The sequence below is a fragment of the Cavia porcellus genome, unplaced genomic scaffold (genome assembly GCF_034190915.1).
Source record: "Cavia porcellus strain 051 isolate PalLab524CR breed Dunkin Hartley unplaced genomic scaffold, mCavPor4.1 scaffold_40, whole genome shotgun sequence".
Taxonomy (NCBI): Eukaryota; Metazoa; Chordata; class Mammalia; order Rodentia; family Caviidae; genus Cavia; species Cavia porcellus.
In genome coordinates, this window is record NW_026947523.1 from 5,909,488 (window position 1) to 5,922,299 (window position 12,812).

The 12,812-nt window shown below is 48.5% G+C and overlaps 2 protein-coding genes and 1 long non-coding RNA gene across 11 annotated transcripts in view; 2 read left to right on the top strand and 1 right to left on the bottom strand.

Moving 5' to 3' along the window:
• The window catches only part of LOC134474874 (uncharacterized), a 74,700-nt gene extending 73,077 nt beyond the window's left edge, over positions 1 to 1,623 (bottom strand). The window contains exon 1 of the long non-coding RNA XR_010045768.1: positions 1,458 to 1,623. This is a non-coding gene — a long non-coding RNA (uncharacterized LOC134474874). The remainder of the gene's footprint in view (positions 1 to 1,457) is intronic.
• Positions 1 to 12,812, top strand: part of LOC100718953 (cytochrome P450 2D17-like) — a 131,369-nt gene that overhangs the window by 104,318 nt on the left and 14,239 nt on the right. The window lies entirely within an intron of this gene.
• Positions 1,060 to 8,624, top strand: LOC100718679 (cytochrome P450 2D17-like). 2 transcript variants are annotated; one of them, XM_003470543.5, is made up of 10 exons: positions 1,060 to 1,185; positions 4,512 to 4,762; positions 5,624 to 5,795; positions 6,066 to 6,218; positions 6,307 to 6,467; positions 6,815 to 6,991; positions 7,200 to 7,341; positions 7,545 to 7,732; positions 8,146 to 8,287; positions 8,381 to 8,624. In XM_003470543.5, the coding sequence occupies exons 2-10, from the start codon at positions 4,574 to 4,576 to the stop codon at positions 8,557 to 8,559; spliced, it is 1,503 nt and encodes a 500-aa protein (XP_003470591.1). In that variant the 5' UTR covers positions 1,060 to 1,185; positions 4,512 to 4,573; the 3' UTR covers positions 8,560 to 8,624. The 2 variants fall into 2 exon arrangements, with proteins under 2 accessions (XP_003470591.1, XP_023421127.1); XM_023565359.2 differs by lacking the exon at positions 1,060 to 1,185 and having other exon boundaries at positions 4,457 to 4,762.

Sequence of the window (12,812 nt, forward strand, 5' to 3'; positions counted from 1 at the left end):
GTAGGTGATCTTCTTTCTTGAGCCAATCTATAGTCTTTGGTTCTACTTTCAACAAAAGGGTTTAAATTAGATACATTTAAATTAACTACTGAAAAGAAAGGCTTCTACCATTTATCTTCGTGTCTTGCACATCTTACCTTTAGTTGTTCCTATATGTTTGCATTACTGTCTTCTTGCCGTTAGTGGCTATTTTCATGTCGAGCTTGGTTACCTTTTTCTTTCCTTTTATGCATTCTTCTCTACTTTCTCATTGATTTCGTTGGTTAAACTCAGTATGTTAAACATAAAAACCTCATTTCAGTAATAAAAAATTATATCATGTAGTACAAAGTCTGTTCTTTTCTATCTCAATCCCACCAACGTTATACTGTTATGTCCCAGATTACAAGTTTATATATTGTGTGCCGGATAACGTAGAGTTGTAATTAATGGGTTATTCATTGGTGTTTTAAATTAATGAAAGAATAACAAATATGGGAGGAGAAAATCACACAGGAGAATAAACAGGAATTACAAACCTAAGATTCAGCAACACCAACATTTGTAAGCGCCTAGGTGCTCAAGCTGTCTAGTTTTTGTTTCTTACAGCTTTGAGTTACTGTCTAGTGCAAGTTCATTGCAGCCTGGTGGGTACTCCAGCGCCTCATGGAAGGTGAGTGCACTGTTAATGAAGTCCCTCTGCTGCTTTTTCCTGGCATTGTCTTGACTTCTTCGTTCATGTCAGGTAGTTCAGCCATAAGGAAAAACTTTGTGGAACACTCTTATTTTCTATCACCGCTTAAACATATTATCTCATCTTTTGAACTGCATAGTGTCCAATGAAAAATTAGCTGGAAATGAGTAAGGAAACATAGGGAGCTCTCCTTGCATGTGATGAGTCTCTTCTCCTTACTACTTTTAAACTTCTCACTGCAGTGCCCTCCTTGACCTAGGGTACCTGAGCCCATCCTGCCCATTAGTCAACCCAGAGATTGGGCTGGAAGAGGAACGGACTACAAGTCCCAGAGATCTCTGCGCACTTGCACTTGACTGCCTGTCCCAGGGCCTTCGGGGCCCTGGGAAGTTAAATCCCAAGGGCCCTAGGTGGGGCTCTAAGTATTCATTTTTGAGCCTCCTCAGTGGCATGTTCCTCTGAGTGCCTTGGCACTGGTTTCTGTCCACCTCTCGGTCCTCGGATCTCTCGAGGTAAAGGGCGCCCAGCCGAGACCTGTCTACCCCGGGAAACTTTGGGGCCTTGTTTCCCAGGCGAAGGATGAGGAGGAGGCTCCCCCAGCACAGCAGGGCACCCCCCCCCCAGCCCCTGACATCGGGAAGCCCCCAGAGAAACGGGCGCTGTCCCTGCTCGCCAGACTGGAAGGGGCTCCCCGCCTTGGCGCTACACCGCCCCCAGTTGGTGGGCGGTGCAGGGAGGATAGGGCGAGCGGCTGGGGCGCCGGGGCCGGGCCTGCGGGACTCACCGGGACTGAGGACCGCCGGCCCGGAGTGTGGAGGAGGCCGGCGCGGGGCTGGCGTCCACAGCCTTTAGACCCAGGTTCTGGAGGTGATGGGGCGGGCAGGGCTGGCCGATGAGGCGCCTCCAGTGGCATCTTCCTGGTCTGGGCCCACCCAAACCGTGAGTGGGGAGAGGAGAGGGCTGTCTCTTTCAGGCCACCTTGGAGGCCGACCCCTGCCCCACCACCCGTTTAATTAAGTTCAATTGAAGGGTACAAGAATTTGACAGTGAACCCGAAAGGAGTCTGACAATGACTGCCCACAGACACCAGCTGGACACGCAATTATCGGTCTATTATATTTGGCCATAGTTCTGTTTTAGAGTATGTGCTGCGGAAGCCAGCACGCTTGTCACATTTCTGCCCCCCCCCAAAGGTCCCTGGGACTTTTGTTTGTTGTGAATTTCAGAGTCACGTGGGGGCCATCAGAATATCCCTGTAAACTGGTCAATAGCACATATCAGCAACTAGAGTCTTAGAATTCTTCCTGCTTCTTGATTCAGAAATAGCAGCCTGGGTATTTGAAAGTCTTTTAGCTCTCAGCTCTGAAAGGTCTTAGGTTTTTCCATGTAGTGTAAGTCCTTTGCCCTTTGTCTGCTTGCTGAATTCTTACCTGTCATCCAGGGAGGTACTACCCTAGGGTCATTGTCCCGGCTGAGGAAGCAGTCCAAGCTCCTAAGTGACTGTCTCCTGGCTGTCAGATCACAGGGACGAGGGAACTGCAGCCAGTTATCCTGAAACAGGAGTTGAATGGAAAGAGCAGAAGAAAACTTGGACTCTAGCAGCTCTAGACAAACTGCTTTTTCTGTCTAAATCTTCGGTCATCAACTAGAGCTTTTAGCTGAGGAAGCCAAGGAATGTCCCCTTACTATGCCTGTGTTCTGGCAAAGGGCTGTGGATAGTGGACATTTGAGTTGACTATCATATAAAGTTCACTCGGGTGACACCAGCCCTCAGGCATAGGCAGTGTGTATGGAGAGTTGTGAGAAGTGCTGGCAACTTCCTAAGGGCAGAAGTGGACAGAGGTGGCCGGGGATGTAGTTCAGTGGCACAGAGCCTGCCTGGCAAGCACAAGGTCCTGAGTTTGAATCATGGAACAGGGGAAAAAAAAAAGTGGACATTGGTAGGACTGGGCTATGAGGTTGAGCCCAGACTTTTGCCTTTAAATGTTGACTATTAGGTGAAAGAGTAGATCTGAATGCTTTTGAACGTGCAGTTTGTAGAACTTGCCATCTGGTTAGTGTTTCCGAGAATGCTGTCAGCTGTCCCCCTCGGTGTCTTGGCTGCAGACCTTGTCCTCCAGTGCAGTCTATATGGCATGTGCTGCTCAGTTCTGTGGAGAAAATGGTCCCAGGCATAGTTCCTAAGGCTCATGACCTGGCTGGGAGATGAGTCCTTTAGCCCAAGCTGCTAAATCCCCGTGACTGTGACTGACCATTGGCCAGGCTTGGAGACCACTGTTTCTGATGCTTTCTGTACACAGCAAGCTCATCTTCCCTTCTCAGTTGGAGAACTCTGTCACTGGGCCTCATCTGACCCACTGAGTTTTGCTTAAAATCTTCTGTAATGTTTTTCTCAAGGGTGACTTGCCTTCCCAGGTGGGTGATTTCCTGAGGGAAGGACCAGGAAAACAGTGACCCCTGTCTAAGGTCCCACAATAGTATTCCAACTGAGTAAATGACTATATTCCTGTGAAGACAGGCATTTATTATTATTAAGCACTCAGGGAAGTTTTCATATTTAATTATCATCACCTCTCAACTTTTCACTAAGATCAAGTGTACTATCTAATTTAATTATGCAACTTAGACTTGTCATTATTTTGATTATTATTTGTACCAGGAATGAAACCCAGGGCCTCGCGCTTGCCAGGCAGGCACTGTGCCACTGAACTGCATCCTCTGCCCTATTTTCTAAGATAATTTATTAAGTAAAAATACTTTTTAGTAGCTGTAATGTAGAAAGTACAAAAAGTGTATCAAGTTTTCATGACTTTGTTAAAATTACACACAGTGCTACTGCTCAAAGGATTGCATACATATTAATTTTTGGACAGTATAAAGTTGCAAGCAGGTGTTGGCTTGAAAGAATAATTTGATCACGTCTCCCTGCCAGCTCCTGTAAGACCTCTCTTCCCAGAGACTTTTCTTCAGACTCAGGCCTCCCTCACTGTCACAAGTGACTCACGTGGATCAAAAACTTCTGACAAGCACCCGGAGCACTCTGTAAGAATTGGAACCACTTGATCAACCCAGATAGTGATGCATTATTTTTCCCAAAACACGGTCAGATATGCTCCTAGCTAGCATGTGGCCCTTTTTAGTGCTATAATAAAATACTGAAAAGGTCACTTGCTTACTTACATATGTTGACTGTACTAATAGCTAAATGCAGGCTAAGACAAGTCTTCACGCAGTGTGGCCCAGATGAGCCTAAAGTTTGGAAATCCGTCCTCCAAAGTGAGTCCCTCCTCTTCTGGTCTCAGATTCCTCACTTGTCTGTGTGGCCTGGACTCTGTCTTAGTTTCAGTCTCTCCGCAGTTCCTCCATGAACCCTGCAAAAAAACCATCCCAGCCTGATGAATTCAACAACCTGAGGAATTTCCCCCATTGCTCTCAAAGTGCTACTGGCTTGGCATGCCAGCCCTTGACTTTTCTCCACCTCCTCTGGGATATAGACCTTAGTCTCTCCAAAGGGAAGCAAGTTGACATGTGTCCTGGGGGACACTTTTCCACTTTGAGCCATCCCATGGTACCCAACACAGCACTAAGACTTGTTGAGCTTCCGTTCGGTTCTGTCCATGTGCCTGTGCCCCTGGGTATGAGCTAGAAATGAGAGGATGGCTAGATACAGCTGTAGCTTCCCCTGTGTCTGCTGTGCCCTAGCCACTCCCTCTAGCCTTTGGCTGCAATCAACAGAGTAGGTTGGCTCCCAGCACAGGGCAAAGTGCAGCCCAGGCTTGTGTAGAAGGGAAGCTGCTACATTTCCAGGGAGTGGTAAGGGTGTGCTGCCTTGTCCTAGGTGCCTGGAGTAGTGAGGGCCACTGGTTGTGTGCAGAGGGACTCGGTGGTCTGCCAGGCACCATGGGGCTGCTGACTGTGGATGCACTTTTCACTGTGGCCTTGGCCGTGGCTGTGTTCCTGCTCCTGGTGGACCTGATGCACCGGCGCCAACGCTGGGGTGCTCGCTACCCTCCGGGCCCTGTGGCACTGCCTGGGCTGGGAAACCTGCTGCAGCTGGACCTGCACAATATACCATACTCCTTCTACAAGGTAAGGGAAATGGTTTGGAGGGGAGAAGAGAACATGGTGACCTCCCTGTAGCAGACAATTGGTGGCAGGCAAAGCCATAGGCCAGACAGGCCTGAGTTACTCTATGAGGTTTCCCTGGGAAGGCTGCATCCCAGGAGACTAAGTGTGTGATGTGTCAGGACAGAGTCGGCACTCTTAGGAAGACAAGAATGAAGTGGAGGTGAATGAAGTGGAGGTGAAGGGCACAGCAGGACACTGAACTTTCTCACTGCAAAATGTGGAGGACAAAATCCAGGAAGTGAAGCAGGACGTTGCAGCAGCCGTGGCCCGCAGATAGCCGCAGTGGAAGCTGTGTATGCCCTGTGTACATTCTGCTGGTTTCCCATTAAGGGGAGTGGGCCAGGGAGCTGAGCAGCATTTCAGTTGGGAAATTGAGGTTGAGACCAGGGCCATACCTGCTCAGGTCTTACACTGCTGTGAATTGGGGCCTCAGTGCTCACATCGGTGATCCTGAGATTCCTCGTCCATAAAATTGGATGGTGGAGAACCCTACTCACAGTTCTGTGACCCTCTCAGGGCATAAGGGGGTGGTGGGATCTGAATGTACAGTGAATCTTTGACCTTTGAGGACATGGCCCCAGCATCATAATGGCAGATGTTGTGCTGGAGTGGTGCTTCATGGGAGAGTGATTGTCACAGCACAGATGAGGCTTTGAGTTGTACCTGCGCTGCCATGAAGAAAAACAGAAAGCCACCAAGTCTCATTTTTGCTCTGCTTCACCTAGGTCCCCAAGGCCTAGAGAGGGTGTCCTGCAATGAGAATAGGTCCTCAAATTTCATGGATACCTTAAGTCACTGAGCATCCAACCCTTCCACCTCTAGTTAAGGTGCCGCTTCGGGGACGTGTTTAGCCTTCAGGTGGCGGGGAACCCATCAGTTGTCTTCAATGGGCTGGCATCTGTGCGTGAGGTGCTAGTGAACCACAGCGAGGACACCGCAGACCGGCCACCAGTGCCCATCAATGAACTCGTGGGCTTCGGACCACGATCCCAAGGTAAGGGTGATGGGGCATGGGAGGCAGTGGTCAAGGGAAAGATAGGCAGGGTCTACTGTGGGCAGTGATGTGATCAAGGGACACAAGGAAAAGCCAACACATTCTGGGAATGAAGCTGAGAAATGGAACCTGGAAATAGAGACTAAGTTGGTGGTGTGTTGGGATTGAGTCTCTACCCTTGGAAAGAGAAGAATGATGGGGAGATGTAAAGGACACTGCCAGATAGAATTAATCATGAGCATATTGCACATATGCCTGCATCCTAACCAGGGGTCGTCATGGCACCCTATGGACCCGCCTGGCGTGAGCAGCGGCGCTTCTCTGTGTCCACCCTGCGCAACTTCGGCCTGGGGAAGAAGTCGCTGGAACAGTGGGTGACTGAGGAGGCCGCCTGCCTGTGTGCTGCCTTTGCCACCCAGGACGGTGAGTGGTGGGCTCTGCACACAAAAAATGGACAATGTGACGGGAGTAGGTGACAACAGGGACACACCAATCTGTATGCTTTTTCCAGGATGCCCATTTAGCCCAAATACCCTCCTGAACAAAGCAGTGTGCAATGTGATCGCCTCCCTCATCTACGCACGTCGCTTCGAGTATGATGACCCACTCCTGAGCAGGTTATTGGACCTGCAGGCAGAATCTCTGATGGAGGGCCTTGAGTTGATCCCTCAGGTGAGGGGCTCATGGGAGTCCCACAGGGAGTGTTCTGTGCACAGGGTCTCCTTTGGGAAGGGTGGCATGAGGTCTTCTGGGGAGAGGGAATCTGAGAGGCATTTGCAGGAGAAAAACCCAGGGCAGAAAATCTCGGACAACACTAAAGGGAGAGATTGCTCAGGTCAGGGATCCAGAGAGGGTCGAATACTGCCTCCTGTCTACCTTTAAAGCCAATGAGATTTCCAGGGTAGGCTGTTAGTTGTGGCATCCTAGGGCCTGGAGAGAGTATAAAGGATGGCACTTGGCAGGTAGCAGGCCACCAGTGGGGCCAGGCAGGTCCTAGGTTCTCTCTGTGACTGTCACAGGTGCTGAATGCATTCCCAGTGCTCCTACGCATCCCAGGAGTAGCTGGCAGGGTCTTTCCCGCACAGAAGGCATTCTTGGCCCTGATGGATGAGCTGGTGACAGAGCACAGGGCAACGCTCGACCTGAGCCAGCCGCCCCGAGATCTGACGGATGCCTTCCTGTTTGAGGTGGACAAGGTGAAGTGCCGATTCTAAGGGAGTGATTAAGGACTGTGGGTTGAAGCTGTTGTGAGGTATGATATATGGTATGATATATGGTGGGTTCTGGGGTCTCTAGGGGTCTCAGTTTCACCCAGTACTCAGCACCTGGGTATATGGTACAGATGGGGTCCTTTAGCAACTTCCTTCCTCTTCCCTCTGAACCTGCCCTCTCTGGCTGGCCTAGGCCAAGGGAAACCCCGAGAGCAGCTTCAATGATGCGAATCTGCGCCTGGTTGTGGGTGACCTGTTCACGGCAGGGATGGTGACCACTTCAACCACGTTGGCCTGGGCCCTGCTGCTCATGATCCTGCACCCGGATGTGCAGCGTGAGCCGAACACGGATGGAGGGAGAGTGAGGGAGGAAAGGTAGCAGTAGGGTCTGCAAGCTGAGTTCATGGATACCATGAACTTTCCAAGGTCTTGTAAGCACGATGCCCTTCTCACTGGACACAGCCCTTGGTGGAGGGGTGAGAAGGCCAGGGAACAGTCACTGGGCACTAACTGTCCATGGGGACTCTTGTCTGTGCAGGCCGTGTTCAACAGGAAATTGATGAGGTGATAGGACAGGGGCGGCGCCCAGAGATGGCGGACCAGGCCCGCATGCCCTTCACCAACGCCGTTATTCATGAGGTGCAGCGCTTTGGAGACATCATCCCAATGAATTTACCCCACATGGCAACACGTGACATTGAGGTGCAGGGCTTCCTCATCCCCAAGGTAGGCCTGAGGCCCTCCTTCCCCAGCATGGGCACTCCCAGGTGAGCCAGGTAGCACCCAAGCCACCCAATCCAGGATTCTTTAGGTGCTACCAGGACCAATGTGGGTGTACATGATGCTGACTGCAGAGAGTATCACCCTGTCCCCGCAGGGCCCCTGGGATGATAGAATGAAAACTAAAACAAGTGTATTGGTGGAGCAGCTACTCAGAGAAATAGGTGGTAGTGGGACACCAGGGAGCCTTACCACTTGGACGTGCCATGGAATTATGGAGGGTGCTGAGAAGTTTCCGGGGCTGAGATTCACTGAAAGGGTCCATTTGTGTACCTGGAAGAGTATGCTTGTGTGTGCTTGTGGCAGAGGTACTTGTATGCCCTATCAGAATCCACTTCCTACCAGTCATCCTTTGGCAGGGAACAGGGTTAATTGTCAACCTGTCGTCTGTGCTGAAAGATGAGACTGTCTGGGAGAAGCCCTTCCACTTCCACCCGGAACACTTCCTGGATGCTGAAGGCCACTTTGTGAAGCACGAGGCCTTCATGCCATTCTCAGCAGGTACTTTTGGGGTGCCTGGCTCATTGATCCCTCTCAAGGATGCCTTTGAGAAGCAGAGTCCAGGGCCCAGACTGAGCCCCATGCCATCTGCAGGCCGCCGAGCATGCCTTGGGGAGCCCCTGGCCCGCATGGAGCTCTTCCTGTTTTTTACCTGCCTGCTGCAGCGCTTCAGCTTCTCGGTGCCTGAGGGGCAGCCCCGGCCCAGCGACCAAGGTGTCTTTGTTTTCCTGAACACCCCTTCCCCCTACGAGCTCTGTGCTGTGTCCCGCTAAAGGACAGAAACAGCTTTTCTGCATTTGGGGACTTGATGTAAATTAAAATCCTCTCTGACTACAAACTGGTGTGTTGGTCTCACCCTGCAGCTAGCCCTTGTCTCTGATGTATCCATAGCTGCTGTTCTATGTGAACCCTGATGCTGTCCTGGCCACTGGATTCCAGGAAAATCCAGTGGGTTTACAGATGCTCAGCTGTTCATAGCTCACTGCGTCTTACCCATGAGACTTAGCCCTGGCTCTGAGTTGTTCCCAGCCCCAGGCAACAGTCTGGGCTCTTCGGGTCTCAGTTAGGGGTTAAGGGTGAACGGGTTTCTGCTCTGAATCTCTGTAATCTTTGGCTGACTGACGGATGATACTGGTCATCCCCACAACCCTACTCATATTAAGTAAAGTCTTTGGTTTCACAGAACTAGAAAGGCCATTACTCTCACAGTTGTACTTAGGATGAGGAGAGGATAAAGGTGAAAATCTGCATCAGTCAGAGTCACACTGGGCAGAGTCCAGGAAGATAGGCACAGCATTCTGTCATGCTATGTGAGGAAAGTCATGCAGATGATGAGATCGCCAGCCACAAGGTGCGATACAGATTTATTACTACTCACTGGGGAGGCTCAGCCGACCCTGTGTCCAAAGATCTGACCTGACAGCATGGAGTATGCACATAGATGACTCCAGTGACTAACTGACCATCTCCTCCTGGGTCAGAATCAGCTTGAAACGCCCACTAGGTCACAGTAGTGGAATAAACTGTGGGATGTGCCCTATAGAGGCTGCTATACCAAGTCACTGTTACTAGGAAGTTTGTGCCATGGCTTTGGCTTGGGTTTCCCAGCTGCCCATCAGGAATCAGGAATTCGTTTTTAGCTTAGTTTGTTGAGGTTTCAGTCAATAATCAGGTGGCTCAAGCCAGTGTGACATGGCAGAGGGGCAACATTTCATGGCAGCAGAAGACAGTAACGGCAACAAGGGCAAAAGGCGCGTGGGGAGAAGCAAGCTTCTTTTCCTCCCTTCTGCTGCCTGCAGGCTACCTACCTTAGGATGTGTATAGTACTCATAACCAGAGTCCCAACATTGAACAATGAACAATCATTAATTCTACATTCAGCTGCTTCCAAAGTCCTAACCCTCAAGACTGCATGAGGCTTTGGTGGGACATTCAGAGACAAACCATAACACTGTGGCCCTGGCCCTCCAAAGACTTATGCACATCCATTTATGCAAAAGGCATTTAGTACATCTCTAATTGTTACCAAAGTCAAATATGCCATTGCTGAAAACTTCAAATCCTAAGTCTCCTCTAAGATATAAGGCAAACTTTTAGTTGTGAGCCTTTGAACAAATTAAAAGAAGCATCCAAAAGTCAATGGAACGAGTTAGACATTTTCATTCCAGAAGTTACAAACAGGGATAGAAAGAAATGAGATTAAAGCAAGTCCTCTACCCATCAGGCCAAACATTCAGCCCTGTGGTTCCACATGTAGCTTCTGAGGCAGTCTGTTAAGTTGTAAGCTCCAAAAGTGTTGTGTGGCTCTGCTTCTGTGGCATGTCCTGTGGGTGTAGCTTCCAGAGGTTGTTTCTTGGGCCATCTCTGCTCCGTCCTTGCAGTTTTCCTCAAGTGATCCATGTTTCTGACTTTCAAACTTCTGGCATCTCCACTGCAACTTTGGCCTCACACCCACAACTTTACACACAGCCCTCTCAGGGTCCCAATGACCTCAAAAGCCTTCTGAAACGAAGCTGGGAGACTTCTTAACCCCACAATTCAGATGTTCTGTATGCACCTCAAACAAGTACCATGTGGATGATGCCAAACTCTTTGCCAGCTGGAGCTATTGCCAGGCTTTTTTCATTCCTGGCTATAAGGTTCAAGTGCCTGTATTGCTGAGTACTCCTTATCTAATTCTGAGGAATAAATCCTCTGGGCTGCTACTCTTCTGGAACATGGTGTATCATGGGTTGTTTAAAGCAAAGTGTTTCACTTTTGCAATTTTGAGGCTGCAAAGTGTGTTGACTTGCTGCTTCCTGTGTTGCCGTCAGTCTACCTTTGTTATTATCCTGTTTTTTGTTTTTGTTTTTGTTTTGGCAATCAAGATCTCCTCAGCTCTTTCTTTGTGGTCCACAGCTTTACTGGGGCTTTCTTTGTGGACAACTCACAGCATTTTAAATCATTCTTCTGGGCTCTTTGTTACTTATCCTTAACATAAATCTGGCTAAAAGCCCCTAACAGTACCCTCAACATTAGACTCCCTTGAAATTTCTTGTTTCACATTAATTAATCCCCCTCCCTTAATTTCAGCCTCAGGCAAAGTTTCTGGACACCAGCAAATTGTAGATAAACTTTTTGCCAAGTCGTAACTCATTTGGTCGGGAGTCCAACAGCCAGTGCAGTCCTTCCCAGCAGAAACCTCCAGAGCCTGGTCTTAACAGGACTTTTATCAGCCTTCTGGTCTTCTGAGCTCTGACCAGAATCTCCCATACACAACAGCTGAAGGCATTCCGTCTGTTTTTCAGCTAGCATCTTTCCAATTTCTTCAAACTAGCCATTCCCAAAGGCTTCTGAACCACATACTAAGGTAAAACAGCAGTTACCTTCCTTCTCTGGTCCCAATTTCTATCTTAGTTACTTTTCTCTCATTGCTGAGAGAAAAGTTCACCCCAAAAGTTTAAGGGAGCTCTTTGGAGGTTTCAGTCCCTATCAGCTGTCTCCAAGTCAGGGTGGGATGATAGAGGGGCAGCAGTTCATAGTGACAGAAGACAAAAACAGCAATGGGAGTGGGGAGAGATTTTTTTCCTGCCTTTTATTGTATCGAGTCTGCCCACCCTAAGGTAGGTATAGCACTCATACCCCCAACCCCAGCATTAGACAATAAATCAATCATGAACTCTAGATTTAGGTGCCTCTCAAAAACCTGACCCCCAAAACCTCATGATGGTTTGAGGGCACATCCTAGCAGAAATCATAACAGCCTGTTTTCTCTGTTGATAGTGACATCAGATGAGATCAAGCATGTTCAGAGTGTTGTGGCTGTAGACATTAGTAACTTTGAGACATAATAGTTTTTAATCCTCATGAATCCAATTTTTCTTTCTTGCTTTTTGCTCTTGGTGCCTATGCAGTACAAGGTAGCCAATCCCAATGTGGTTCTTTCCCATGTTTGCTTGCTCTGTACTGCTGGTATGTTACCACGGACAACATAATAGATCCCAATGTGGATTCTGTCTCATATTTTCTTCTAAGAGTTTCGAATTTGAACTCATACAGTCAGAGGTGTGACCCATTTAAAGTTAATTTTTGAATTTTGATAGCTAAACTTCCAGTTTCGTTGTTATGCATTTGGATTTCCTGTTCTCAACGTTTTCTCAAAAGGCTTTCCTTTCCCAGGGGAATGGTTTTGCCAAATTTCCTGAAAATCATTTGGCCATATAGAATCATGGGCGCCTTTCTGTGAAGCATATATTGTGAGAAGGGCATTGTTAGAGGATTTGCTTGCTGGGTGGAATCCTAGAGTAGACTTATACAAACCTAAATAGTGTAGCCTAGTCTCACTGAGGCTGAATGGCAGTGTGTCCTCCTAAGCTAGAAACTCTTACAGGACTTCTCCTACCTTTTTTCTGCCCCCCCACCATTCCTTCCACTATTGCCCCTTCCTCTATTGGTCCTTTTGTTCGTCCTCCACCTTTAGCTGCTCCTCGTCCTCATTTCATTTATATTAGGAATTGACTTCACAGCCTTCACATACTGCTATATCCTCAGTCATTTTTTTTTTCATTTTTTTGAGCCAGGGTTTCCTAGGCAGTTCGGGCTGATCTTGAGCTCACTCTGTAGGCCATGCAGGTCTGAAACTTGCAACAATCCTCCTCCCTCAGCTTTTTGAGTGCGGGGATTTCAGGCATGCACCACCATGTCCCTCATAATTTTTAATCTCTTATTTTGAGACACTCCCAAAATGCTTAGATTATAGGCATGAATCACACTCACTGTACTACTTCTTCCTATGCTGAATGGTAATCACAGTTGTAACACAGTAAGTACAATGTTCTTTTGAGTAGGAAGTTTTCAGTGTCATTAAACTTTTATGAGACCACTGATATGTCAGTGGCCTGTTACTCACTTAGACATCCTTCCACAGCATCAGCACGTGTTGTTCATCAGGATTTATTTGTACGACTCCCACTCCAACTCAAGGGATTTCTGTTTAATATGTTAATTTTTTGATGACCCATGAGAATCCAGTCACAACATTTAACAC

Excerpts from the sequence above, each read along its gene's own strand:
- LOC100718679 (XM_003470543.5), top strand. The coding sequence starts at position 4,574 with ATGGGGCTGCTGACTGTGGATGCACTTTTCACTGTGGCCTTGGCCGTG. Across the intron at positions 4,763-5,623 it reads TACCATACTCCTTCTACAAG|TTAAGGTGCCGCTTCGGGGA; the intron begins GTAAGGGAAATG and ends TTCCACCTCTAG. Across the intron at positions 8,288-8,380 it reads CTTCATGCCATTCTCAGCAG|GCCGCCGAGCATGCCTTGGG; the intron begins GTACTTTTGGGG and ends TGCCATCTGCAG.